The 12,752-nt window shown below is 42.9% G+C and overlaps 1 protein-coding gene across 2 annotated transcripts in view; it reads right to left on the minus strand.

The window, feature by feature from the left end:
• Nucleotides 1-12,329, minus strand: part of grm5b (glutamate receptor, metabotropic 5b) — a 92,702-nt gene extending 80,373 nt beyond the window's left edge. The window contains exons 1-3 of one of the 2 annotated variants that reach the window (XM_026191512.1): nucleotides 12,079-12,329; nucleotides 1,120-1,513; nucleotides 149-577 (exon numbers count right to left, since the gene is read on the minus strand). In XM_026191512.1, coding sequence (XP_026047297.1) covers nucleotides 149-577; nucleotides 1,120-1,275 — 585 coding nt within the window. In that variant the 5' untranslated portion in view covers nucleotides 1,276-1,513; nucleotides 12,079-12,329. Of the gene's footprint in view, nucleotides 1-148; nucleotides 578-1,119; nucleotides 1,514-8,852; nucleotides 8,989-12,078 lie in introns of those variants that run through there. The other variant, XM_026191513.1, reaches the window with a different exon arrangement.
• Between the last annotated feature and the right edge of the window lie 423 nt (nucleotides 12,330-12,752).

The raw sequence follows: 12,752 nt of genomic DNA on the forward strand, positions 1-12,752 counted from the left end.
AGGGCATTCAACTCGGTGAGTAATGAATAACTTCGCATAATTAAAAGTGGCAGTAATAGATTTTCTCTGTAATTGATTCTTATATAATATTTATTTGTATGCAACTGTAGAGCTTCAGTAGCATTCGTCTACAAGGAACAGAGCTCACCTTATCGCTGAGGTCCATACTGGTGGCAGAGTAGGCAATCTGTGGTATGTTGAATAGCTGTAGCAGGTTCTGGACCTGGATGGCCACTGAGCTTGAGCCAGGTCCAATTAAACCCACAATAGGTTTCTTCCCCCGCATTGGAGTGGCAGAGGGGTCTGAGCACTTTAGCGTCCCTCCTCCGCCTCCCCAAGAAGTTCCGCCGCCCCACTCCTCGGCCTCATCAGAGGAGACCAGCGAGTCGCGTATGAACTCGATGCTCTGCTCCAGAGCCACAGCCGAGTGCCAGCAGGAGTCCCTGATCTCACAGCCCAGGCTGATGTTGGGAAGGATGTGCGGGTCAGCATTAATGCGGTCCAGTGTATGCATCATGGCCTCCACCCTTTGGATGCCATACTGCTCTCGCACCGCACCACATTTGCGTTCATGCACCTGATTAGACAACACAAAGGAGATAGGAATCAAGCCAAAGTGAAGTGACATTTAGATTATTATAAATGGTTATTTTTACCCATATGAATGCAAGAGACCGTGCTTTTTAATACACAGGTGCTTCACTGTTGGAATAATATTGGTTTTGTATTCACATAGCTGCCTTGTTCTGATTTTTCCTGTTTGCAATTATCCTTAATGAGATGGAAAAAGCTTAAATGTCAGTGGGTGACTTCTGGTTCCCGGGGCAGCTAATGGAACTTAAATGTCGACGGACTCACAGAGAGCTACCCATTCTACAAATTGAAAGCATTCTTTGGGTCTCAGAACCAGAGCAACATTATAACCTTTGGTACAGGAGATTGGACAAAATGTATAAATTTTCTGTCGCTGTGTTAAAAGTATTAATTTCTATATCATTTCATGGTGTTTGTCTGAAATCCAGCAATAATTACACAAGGTCAGTTGAAGTAAAATGTAATCAATTTAGCTACACATGATTCATTTATACCAGTATTAACCACACAACCACTTCAGTTTACCTTATCAGCAGGAGGCTGGTGATGTACAGAGAACAATGCTCCGATGATTATGTCACCAGGCATGTGTGCTACAACTCGCCGTTCATTGGACTGAGCAGAGTCGGCTTGATTGGGACCCAGCCAAATGGACAGAACTAGCAGCAGCCAAAACATCATCTTGGTCCTTTTGGGTTACTAAGAAGAAGCAGACCTCAACTTTGTATTGTGGATCCGTCACAGGGAACTACTTTTCCGAGAAACTGTTTTCCTGGCCATGGCATGAGCTTATGGCACAGAGGAGTTTTCGAAAACTGAAGATCTCAGAACGATCCTTTCTTTTGACTCGTTTTTGCTCCGTCTGGATTTCAAGGTGGGACCATCACTGCAATGGCTGGTATAGGTGCAGCGGTGCAACCTGGGAAATGTAAAAGAAAATTCGGGTTAAATCCCACTGACTGTAATAACTCCTGGATCGTCAAATTAAAAGGCAGAGGAATCGGTGATAGACAGACATGTTTATGTAAAGCTATGGTCATAACATTTAGCTAGAAATTTAGCATCACGTATAATAACCTGGGTCTTTAATATGTATTCATAAAACTTGTGGTTAAATAAAAGTACAACAGCGGTGACAAAAATGGTCCAACCTGGTACAAATGGATAGTTTTGCAAAGTGAGAAAACTGCACAGAAGAAGGACAGAAATAGCAGCTTTTCACTGTACCAGGAAGCACTGTGTTAAAGTGAAGAATGCTTCACATCATGAGAGTGGTTGCCCGAACTGTTTATTTCACCCTAGAGATCTGAATCATTGTCGGTTTTACAGCCTTCTTACTGGCAAACACATTACACATACATTACTCCACACTTGCCATACTTCACTAAATAACAATGGTTAGGCCAAGGAGCTCTGCCGACACATTTCTTTGCTTTACGACAGCACCATTTCTTTGTAACATATACGATTGGATTTATTAAAAGGAATAAGCCATCCAAAGCTACCTACAGCCATATCAAAAAGTAATTCCCCTCTAAACCTAAAAACTAAGGCAGGCATGAACAGCGTGTTTAAGGTTATGCCAAACCATCTCAAGCTGATCTAAGTCTGGACTCAAAAATCTTTGTTATGTCTGGGGGGGGGGGGGGCGTTACCCAATGAACGGTGGACTTGGTCGTATATTTTAGATCCATGTTCTGCTACATAACCCAGACATTCTTCTTCAGGGTTTTCTGGTAGAGAGCATAATTATGGCTTGTTGTCTGGATCTTGAAGCAGCAAAGCAGGCCCAGACCATCACACTACCCCCACCGTCTTTCACAGCTGGTATGGTATTCTTTTATTAAATGATTTTAGTTTTATCCAGATGTAAAAGGACTTAAACCTTCAGAAAAGTTCCGTTTTTGTCTCGTCTGTCCACAGAATATTTTCACAAAGGTGTTGGAGATCTTCAAGATGTTATTTGATAAATGTGAGTCGAGCCTTTGTGCTCTTCTTGGTCAGCAATGGTTTTCTCCTTGGAACTCTTCCATGGATGCCATTTTATCCAATGTCTTTCTTGTTATTAAACCATAAGTCTGACCTTAACCTAAGCAAGTGAGGCCTGTAGTTCTTTAGATGTTGTTCTGGGTTCTTTTGTGACCTCCTGCATGAGTTATGGGAGTAATGTTGGTCATCCAGGCACTCCTGGGAAGGCTCGCCACTATTCCAAGTTTCTTCCAATTTTGGATAACAGCTCCCACTATGGTTATTTTAAGTTAGTATTCAGCCTTAGAAATGGCTTTGTAACCCTTTCCAGACCAACAGATGCCTGGAAAAGCCTTGGTGTGGCTTGTGAATTTAAACTTTTCAAGGTATGTAATTACGATTTAACATAGGGAGACAATTACTTTATTTTTTACACAGAGCCAGGTGAATCATGATTTACTGTATTTTGTATTTACTCTGGTTATCTTTGTCTAATAAAAAATTAGGTTGATGATCTGAAATATATAAGTGAGATAAGCAAAAACGTGAGAAATCAGGAAGGGGTCAAATTTTCACAGCACTGAACATGCAAGTACTGGCTCGGCGCCCTAGAACTCAGATTGAATAGTGCATTTTTTGAATCATATTAAGTGATGCTGCTGCTTTTTTTCAGCTACTGTTTGGAAAGTCCAGAAAACAGGACATTAGCACCTAAGGTTGTATTTTCTACCTCACTTTTTGTCAGTCTAATCATTTAGTCGCTAATATAAATGCAAATTGTGCAAATAAAATCAAAATATTGATCATTGCATTTGCCAGCAGCTGTGTCACACCTCACAGCTGCTGTGAGGTGTTTTACACAGTGCACAACAACCACAATGCCAACAAGTGTACATAAACCCATTAGAGGTCCCTTTTTTCTCTTTAATTCCTTTTTATGTTTTTGGTCCTTGAAGATTAGCAGCACTGTTTGAAACCAATGATGAGTACCAAGTAAAACCATTAACATGGCATACCACAAGTCAATTCTCAAGTGTCTGCCCCCCGACTCTCTCCAAATCAAATTTGAGGGCATGTTATAGCTAATTCTCTTGCTGCTTTAATGGTATTACTCTAATTGTGAATTTTGGGTGTTCTCTCTAAACTAAGCCCCCGTTGTGTTTTTATCATTACAATTTAAATTGTTTTCGAACTGTACCAAGACTGCTATACATCCTTCTGGCAAAAAAGCAGTGCTTTCAGGGGTATTTTGTATTCCTTTTGTTCTGGCAAAGAACGCTGAGTACTCCATGTGTCTTGTTATTATAAATTATAGAAAGGATTCCTTTAATGAAGTGCAGAGTTTAGGCAACAGTAAAGAATTCCTATTTGCAAGACGTGGGCAAGTCAGCTACTAAGTGGATGATTCAAAACAGCATATGGGACATATCTAGCTAAGCGATGTACACCAAGCGCCCTGTGTTTAACAGTCAGCCAAGTGCGGGGGCATCAGTTTCATCCTTTGGGTAAACTTTCAAGTAGCCATCCCTCTGCATTAATGGGTAAGACTTGTAATTTGCCTAACCCCGAAGCTGCACAAATACTTTCCTTCACTGCAACTGAGAAATTTAATTGACCGTAAACAGCAGGGGAGCTGGGACAGTTCAGCAGAGGATGGCATCCACTGCTTATGCAAAACAGGATCAAGGTCGTGGCAGGGATGTCGGGCGGTTAGCAGACTGCTGTTTGGAGGAAGAGAGAGAAAACGAGCGAACAAAAAAGGCAGATGGAGGAACACTGCAAGGAGAGGAAATGAGGAGGAAGAAACACAGTGTATGCTGAAGAAGGTAGAGGAAGACAGAGACAGAGTAGGGGATAGAAGAAGAAGGCATGAACGATTAAAAAAAGAGGCACCAGGGGACAGAGTCTCTCTGTACGTAATTAACGTGACAGTGTCAGGATGGCAACAGGGCTAACTGCTGCTCCAGTAATGAACAAATCAAACAAAACTCTGCTCTGTCTCACATGCGCTCCCTCTCCATCAGTGACGCAACTCTGTCTCTTTCTTGGCCTCCTCTTTTGTCTTTCTACTGACACGTTAATACAAAGATGAAGATGAAGAATCCTCATAGAAGAATCTCTCCCTAGAATTTCACTGCACAGCAGACACACATTACCCCCACACCAAAACCGCTTCACCACGTTCATTTCATCATTTCTCTCCCTCCCTTGAACGATCCACTGCTTCTGCATTGCACACTCAGTCAGACAGATACACTGTGTCTGTCTGTCCCTCCCCCCGTATCATTCTCTTGTTGGCCGAACTGAAAAGAAAGTCAAATCCTTATTCCCTAAACAAACATCTTGCTCACGCCATTAGGCATTTATATCTCTAGCTCTATCCAAACTATACACACGGGCATTATAAAACCATCCAAATCAACTTTTACACAGACAGAAACACACAACACAGGCAGTAACAAACACTCTCCCTCCCCCTCCCCGCCTAGCATACTGCTTTATGTGTTGAGAAAGCATTTAATTTACTGCGTATTAAACAGGGGCGTTAAGAATTACACTAAATTTAGACGCATGGCTTGTAGACAAATGCATTTATCCTCTTTATCTTGTCCTGTATGACGCACAGACGTTTGTGTTTGCATTTAATGATGGGGTGAGGGGGTGATGTCTGGAGTTTTCAGAACAGATTATAGTTGTGCTTTCCATCATCTGAGCAGTTTGCGTTTGACTGTAAAAGCTCTCCGCTGACTGCACATTCTGACAGGTTAAATGAGGGGAGAAGAAGAAAGCATCCTAAGACAGATGTACATCAGTAAGCTCACCGCCGTTATTAACAACACACGATCCCACAGAGAGACACATATCATGTCAAATGAAGTGTGCCAAATACAAATGGATGTGCGTTTACCCACATACCCTATTTCTCCAGCGCGCTCATTTAACGGCACACAAGTTTTGACATGTGTCATGTGACATGTGTCAAGATAAATGGATATCTACACAAAAGATGTTTTGTTGCCTTTTCTCTGAGTACATTGGTGGTCAAAGAAAACTAATATTTGACAGGTTCTCTCAAAAAATCCCCCTGTAAAACATTTTGAGGGGAATATTTTTGGGGTGTTTGCAGCCTTTATAAAAAGGTTTGAGTAAACATGACATTTAAGTCTGAAATGTTATCAGAAGTCTTTGATTTGAATCATTTTGTATGAAAAACAAAATGTTCACCAGACGTAATCCTGATATTAATAAAGAATTACTTCAATGCTCGCAAGGTGTTTTTAGACGACCGAGAGAAACAGGAACTGCAATACTATACTGCAACATACCACATAAAATAATAACATGAAACATAAACTGTCAACAGGAACGGACGGGCAAAATGATCTGGCATAATGGGGTTTTTTTCAAATTACTTGCTGGTACAGTGGGGCAAAAAAGTATTTAGTCAGCCACCGATTGTGCAAGTTCCCCCACTTAAAATGATGACAGAGGTCAGTAATTTGCACCAGAGGTACACTTCAACTGTGAGAGACAGAATGTGAAAAAAAAAAATCCATGAATCCACATGGTAGGATTTGTAAAGAATTTATTCGTAAATCAGGGTGGAAAATAAGTATTTGGTCAATAACAAAAATACAACTCAATACTTTGTAACATAACCTTTGTTGGCAATAACAGAGGTCAAACGTTTACTATAGGTCTTTACCAGGTTTGCACACACAGTAGCTGGTATTTTGGCCCATTCCTCCATGCAGATCTTCTCGAGAGCAGTGATGTTTTGGGGCTGTCACCGAGCAACACGGACTTTCAACTCCCGCCACAGATTTTCTATGGGGTTGAGGTCTGGAGACTGGCTAGGCCACTCCAGGACTTTCAAATGCTTCTTACGGAGCCACTCCTTTGTTGCCCGGGCGGTGTGTTTTGGATCATTGTCATGTTGGAAGACCCAGCCTCGTTTCATCTTCAAAGTTCTCACTGATGGAAGGAGGTTTTGGCTCAAAATCTCACGATACATGGCCCCATTCATTCTGTCCTTAACACGGATCAGTCGTCCTGTCCCCTTGGCAGAAAAACGGCCCCATAGCATGATGTTTCCACCCCCATGCTTCACAGTAGGTATGGTGTTCTTGGGATGCAACTCAGTATTCTTCTTCCTCCAAACACGACGAGTTGAGTTTATACCAAAAGGTTCTACTTTGGTTTCATCTGACCACATGACATTCTCCCAATCCTCTGCTGTATCATCCATGTGCTCTCTGGCAAACTTCAGACGGGCCTGGACATGCACTGGCTTCAGCAGCGGAACACGTCTGGCACTGCGGGATTTGATTCCCTGCCGTTGTAGTGTGTTACTGATGGTGACCTTTGTTACTTTGGTCCCAGCTCTCTGCAGGTCATTCACCAGGTCCCCCCGTGTGGTTCTGGGATCTTTGCTCACCGTTCTCATGATCATTTTGACCCCACGGGATGAGATCTTGCGTGGAGCCCCAGATCGAGGGAGATTATCAGTGGTCTTGTATGTCTTCCATTTTCTGATGATTGCTCCCACAGTTGATTTTTTCACACCAAGCTGCTTGCCTATTGTAGATTCACTCTTCCCAGTCTGGTGCAGGTCTACAATACTTTTCCTGGTGTCCTTCGAAAGCTCTTTGGTCTTGGCCATGGCGGAGTTTGGAGTCTGACTGTTTGAGGCTGTGGACAGGTGTCTTTTATACAGATGATGAGTTCAAACAGGTGCCATTCATACAGGTAACGAGTGGGGGACAGAAAAGCTTCTTACAGAAGACGTTACAGGTCTGTGAGAGCCAGAGATTTTCCTTGTTTGAGGTGACCAAATACTTATTTTCCACCCTAATTTACGAATAAATTCTTTACAAATCCTACCATGTGAATTCATGGATTTTTTTTCACATTCTGTCTCTCACAGTTGAAGTGTACCTCTGGTGCAAATTACTGACCTCTGTCATCATTTTAAGGGGGGGAACTTGCACAATCGGTGGCTGACTAAATACTTTTTTGCCCCACTGTATCTGAAATGGGTCATATTGCTTTTCTGTGTTGTGTGCACATTCACTTATGCAGGGAAGGCTTTTGCTGATTGGGCTTGGAACAATGGTTCTCTCCATGCAGCCTCCTATTCCCAGCTAAAGAGATGCTCATTATTGTTGCTGTTGCTTTTTTTTAGTTTTTTCTGCACAAACCCTTTGACACAATGTGCATCTGCAGGTTTTAAGAAGACTAAAGATTTATTTTTGTAATTGCTGCCTTGTCTCTAGAAGCATCTCAGTGCCACAGATGAGTGATGAAGAAAAGCGCCAAGGCTTGGAGACACAAACACACCCACTAAGTAAAAGAACCACTAAACAGCATTAAACCTCTATAACTCCAGTGCACCACAGTGACATAGCTTATATGGGCATTTTATAGCTAATAGGTATAGTGCAGGCCTGCCTTTGAGGACGAATGACCAAAAAGCTCCCGGTATGAATGGGATACAAATATCACACATGCATCGTCACGCCAACAAGGCTTAGTCAGTAAAGACTTAAACCGCTGCAGCCACATGAGACAAGGCGCCTGCACAACTCCCCCAAAACAAGATGTGACCTTACAGCACTTATCTGGGACTCGCAGTCTCCATTAGTAGTAAGACTATCGGCAGTTTTCAGCCAGGTGCATTTATTTATTTATTTATTTATTTATTTATTTATTTATGTCCTTTTTAATCCTTTGTGGTTTCGTTGGTCTTCCTGTACCATCAATTTAAAGTAATTTATTGAATGATGTGACGCTTTGCAAGTGCTTAATCGCTGACAGGCACGTACAGCGTCTGCTCAAACTGAGTCTCTCCAAGGAGAAATCAAATCCACAGACAACAACATCGACTGGCGCAGCGCTGCATCCGTTAACCGCAAGAAGAGGGGGGAAAGAGGGGAGGGGGGGAGAGAGTCCATCATCTGCACAGATCCGAAAACGAGATCGAAAGGTGCGAAACATGAAAGAGACACGGTCTGAAATGAGCACAGCTACAACACGCGCCGGTGAAAACCGCCTCTCTGGCCGTCCTCTGTCTCAGTGGCATGCTTGTTTCTCCCATACATCAGCGCAATTGGCTGCTTTCTTTAACTAGGTTACAGCGAACCCGTGTAATTCAAGGATAAGAAAGCCACGTGTAATTGCAAGTCCATTCAGGAATACTGCAAGAACAGTGGGTTATAACAAAGTGCGACAATATGAGTCTGAGCAGAATACAGGCTATGTGCATGCAAAAATTGGATCTCAAGCCTTACCTATAGGAGCCCCTCCAACAGCACTGGCACGGTCCCGTTTGATAACCGGTGTGCAAGTTCCTACCGTGGAGCAAAGACGCGGCTAATAATGTGGAGTCCAATGTCAAGCTGCCTCTGGTCGCTGTGCAGCTTCCGAGCTTCCTCCGTTTTCCAGTCACGCACACCTGAGCCTCTCTCCAAACACCTCTTCTTCATCCCGCCCCCTTTTCCTCCCTCTTCTCAGCCTCTCTCCCCCGTATCTCATCCTCCGCAGACCCCACTTTCTTTGCCCCCTCCTGCTCTCCATCTTTGCAAATGTAGCCACCATTTTTCTGCAGTTTTCCCTATATCCAATTGCACTTAAACACCCACTTCCCCATTTCCCTCCACTTTTCTTCCCCCCCCCCCCATCTCTTTGCTGTTTATGATTGAGACAGCGTGCCCATGGGTCATTCACTTTCTTTTTCTCATGTTTTTTTCTTCACTTCATCCATCTTACCACATCACCCTGCCCTCTCCTCCCATTGACCTGATGTGGAGAAAATGAAGACAAATCGCAAAAGTCTTGCTGTGAATAATAGACATACTGTACAGCTGTACTGTAGACGGTAGAGTAATCCTTCGAGTGTCGGGGTTTATCTGCAGAGCTTTATAGTTTTATTTCATTCTCATGTAAGACAATACCCTACAACTGTTAGGCTAATCCATTTACATCACAGGGTAGTATTTTTTGAATGCCTTTAGCTTTATGGAGTCCACCAGTGGCCAAAGTGTGTGTGTGTGTGTGTGTGTGTGTGTGTGTGTGTGTGTGTGTGTGTGTGTGTGTGTGTGTGTGTGTGTGTGTGTGTGTGTGTGTGTGTGTGTGTGTGTGTGGTGGGGGTGGGGGGGTGTCCTCCAAATAAGAGGTTTGTGCATATGTGCACAGAACATTTTCACAACCTGAAATGTTATGTTATGGTTGTAAGACTGCCGCTAAGACTGTCTCTGATCACTATTTTCTTGTTTTTGCTTTAACATAGTGGATCTGGCATGTGCCCAGCTTTGATGCAGAGTGGTCCTGGTCCATGCTATTCCAGCTGGAATGGGAACAAATCAAGCCCTGGATGATTGAAAATATGAACGGTTTGTACTGTACCTGACGGGCGTAGCACACTTTGGTAACGTGGGAAATTTCCTAGATTAACAAGCAAAGCTCTGTTAAAACACAAGCAATGCCCCTGTGTAACCATAGCAAGGCATGAATGCTATATTCCACCAAAAACAAGCCTCCTCTGAGCTGGAATGAAACAGAATTGGTTATGTTGCAGCAGTCTCCCCAAGCAGGATAATATGCTTGGAGAAACTGCAAAAACCGCTAGGGAAAAATCAGGAACAGGACAATGAAAACTCCCCAGATCCGTCCATGATCTTTGGGATACACTGGAACAAGCCCAAATCATGGACGCCCAAAAGATCTGAACTAATTTTGCTAATGACAGTTTTGTTCAGGTATGTTTCATTTTAACATCCATCCATTGGGCATTCTCCTGCTCCATACATTGTGTTGTTTTGATTCATTTTTAAAGCATTCAGTAAACTCTATTGGACACTCCCAAAGACATTCTTTCTGTGTTCTCTTATCTATTGGTTTAGAAGCGCTAAGTAATATTATGAATAATAAGCAAAATTACCCAACAAAGTATTGTTTGAGCACCTTTGAGGTCCTCAGAGTTCAGTTTTAAAGTTGAAATGTCCAAAGACAGACACTGATTATTTCTGTCGTGAGCATTCAACATTCTTCTCACTATTCCAGAATTAAACCAGAATAAATCAATCAAATGTTTCTTGTTACTACAGCAGCGTTCAGTGAGCTCAGTATGAAAGTATAAAACAGTGCATTAAAAAATTTGTTTTATTTCTTCTGTGGCAACTGATTGATTCCAGCTTCTTCCTTCCCTAACACACACACAAGCCACCAACAACCTTTACAGGTGACAGTGGATGTTCAGTCCAGCCTCACCTTCAAAATAAGCAGTTACAAAATGCCTAAAGTTACTGAGATACTGTAACACTCTAGAGAGGAAAACTCAAAAAACTCAGGTTTGAGTGTAATTCAGCAGATCAAAGAAGAGTTGACCCCCCCCCCCCCCCCCCCCCCCCTTCACACACACACACTTTTTTCTTTAAAACTTAAACTACACTGTCCAACTTTGCTCTCACCAAAGCGCGCATCCCACAATGGAGAGGACGTGACCGAGTGAAATCCACGAGTACAACACTGATCAGTGCGATGATGGAGCTTACTGATTTTGTGAGCCCACTGTCTAACTTTCTATGTCGCATGTAGCCTACGTGTTTTCTCCGTGTGTCGCTATTTTCGTTCTTAATTCCTTCACTCCCACGCATCTCTAATTGCCCAGCTACAACCAAAAAGTGGATCCGGATACTGTAGAGTAAAAGTAGGCAACACAAAATCCCCGGTTGGGTTGCTTTGCCCCGTGAGCTGCACTGCCTCATAATGTAGGAAGAAGATGATGGGCTAGACTATGAGAGTCTGTCTCCTCTCTGATCAAACAGACTTCAGAGGTGACACTGTGGGCTGAGACGACGGCACTATGGATGAGATCGATAGCATTTGAAGTTTCATAGCGGTCAGATGAGTAAAGAGCCATTAACCTACTGCTTTGGCTGGCTTCCACCTAAAAGACCCACGGAGATCAAATTATTAAAGATTTAAAAATTAGAAATAAATCAATGCAAATGTAATAGAAACATCGCGCTTTCCTGCAAATGTCTCTGGGCACAGGCTTTAACACAGATACTGCCATTAACTAATTTTAGCTTTAGCTTAGAAAGAAAACCTAGTTTTGCATTTGTAATGGCATCTTTGAATTTAAATTAAGTTTGCGAGTCCTTTTAAATATCTCGATTCAATAAATTATAGAAAATAAAACCCAATTTTATGATTTCATCAACATGTGCTTTATAGGTAATACAATAACAATAAAAAAAATTCATCTGATATGTGGCTCTTTCTTTCTCACATAAAAGACAGGTTTGCTGTTCTTTCCGTGTTGGCTTTCCTCTCATAAATGGGCCTATTAGTGTGAAAGCCGGTCGTTTGAGGAAGCGTCTCCTCGCACTTTGAGACCAAAAGTCGTGTGGTTTAGGGAGGAAAAACGAGAATTCATCAGGTAATCCACGCCGTCCTCGTGCCACTATGTCTGACTCTGTCCACGAAAGGAGAAGAAGAGAAGTTGTAGCCTACCTTTGCTTGCGGGACAGGTGTATGTTCCCAGAGAAACACAGCATCCCTCACGAGTCCGTCAGGGCACTGTGCTCGCGGTGGTTAATCTACTTTTTCACTATGGCAACAAATGAACCCCCTCTCCTCTCTCTCTCTCTCTAGCGCGCCACGCGCTCCAATGAGGAGGCTCCGTTGAGGTCATCCGCCCTCTCTTTCTCTGTCTGTCTGTCTCTCCCGCTTTCTCTATCGCACCTACCTCCAAGATACCATCTGGAGATAGATGTTGATAGAGAGAAGCAGGGATCGAGGGGAGAGGCAGGGAGATGGCAGTGTGGGATAGAAGTGGGTTTTAGAGCTTGGCTAGACAAGCATTGGATTAGTTTGCCAGCCAAATGCTTTTGGGATTAGTAGACCATTAAAAGCACATACACATACACGCAAGCATGCACACACACATGCAGGCTGGACAGGCTTTAGATGTTGCAGTGATAGCCTTACTGACTTTTATCTCTCACTTCCTCCTCACCCTTCTAAGCTTGCTTTGACATGAGCACATGGGCTGACAGGAAAACATAAGAGTTCACATGCACGCATGAACAGACTCTCACATTATCTATGTGTAGTCTTCCAAGGGTCAGAAAATGGGTAAAACTCCCCATAAGTGACAACTGCCTCAAGATTCGAATGCAAACTTC

This window comes from Astatotilapia calliptera, chromosome 14 (genome assembly GCF_900246225.1).
Source record: "Astatotilapia calliptera chromosome 14, fAstCal1.2, whole genome shotgun sequence".
In the NCBI taxonomy this organism is placed as follows: Eukaryota; Metazoa; Chordata; class Actinopteri; order Cichliformes; family Cichlidae; genus Astatotilapia; species Astatotilapia calliptera.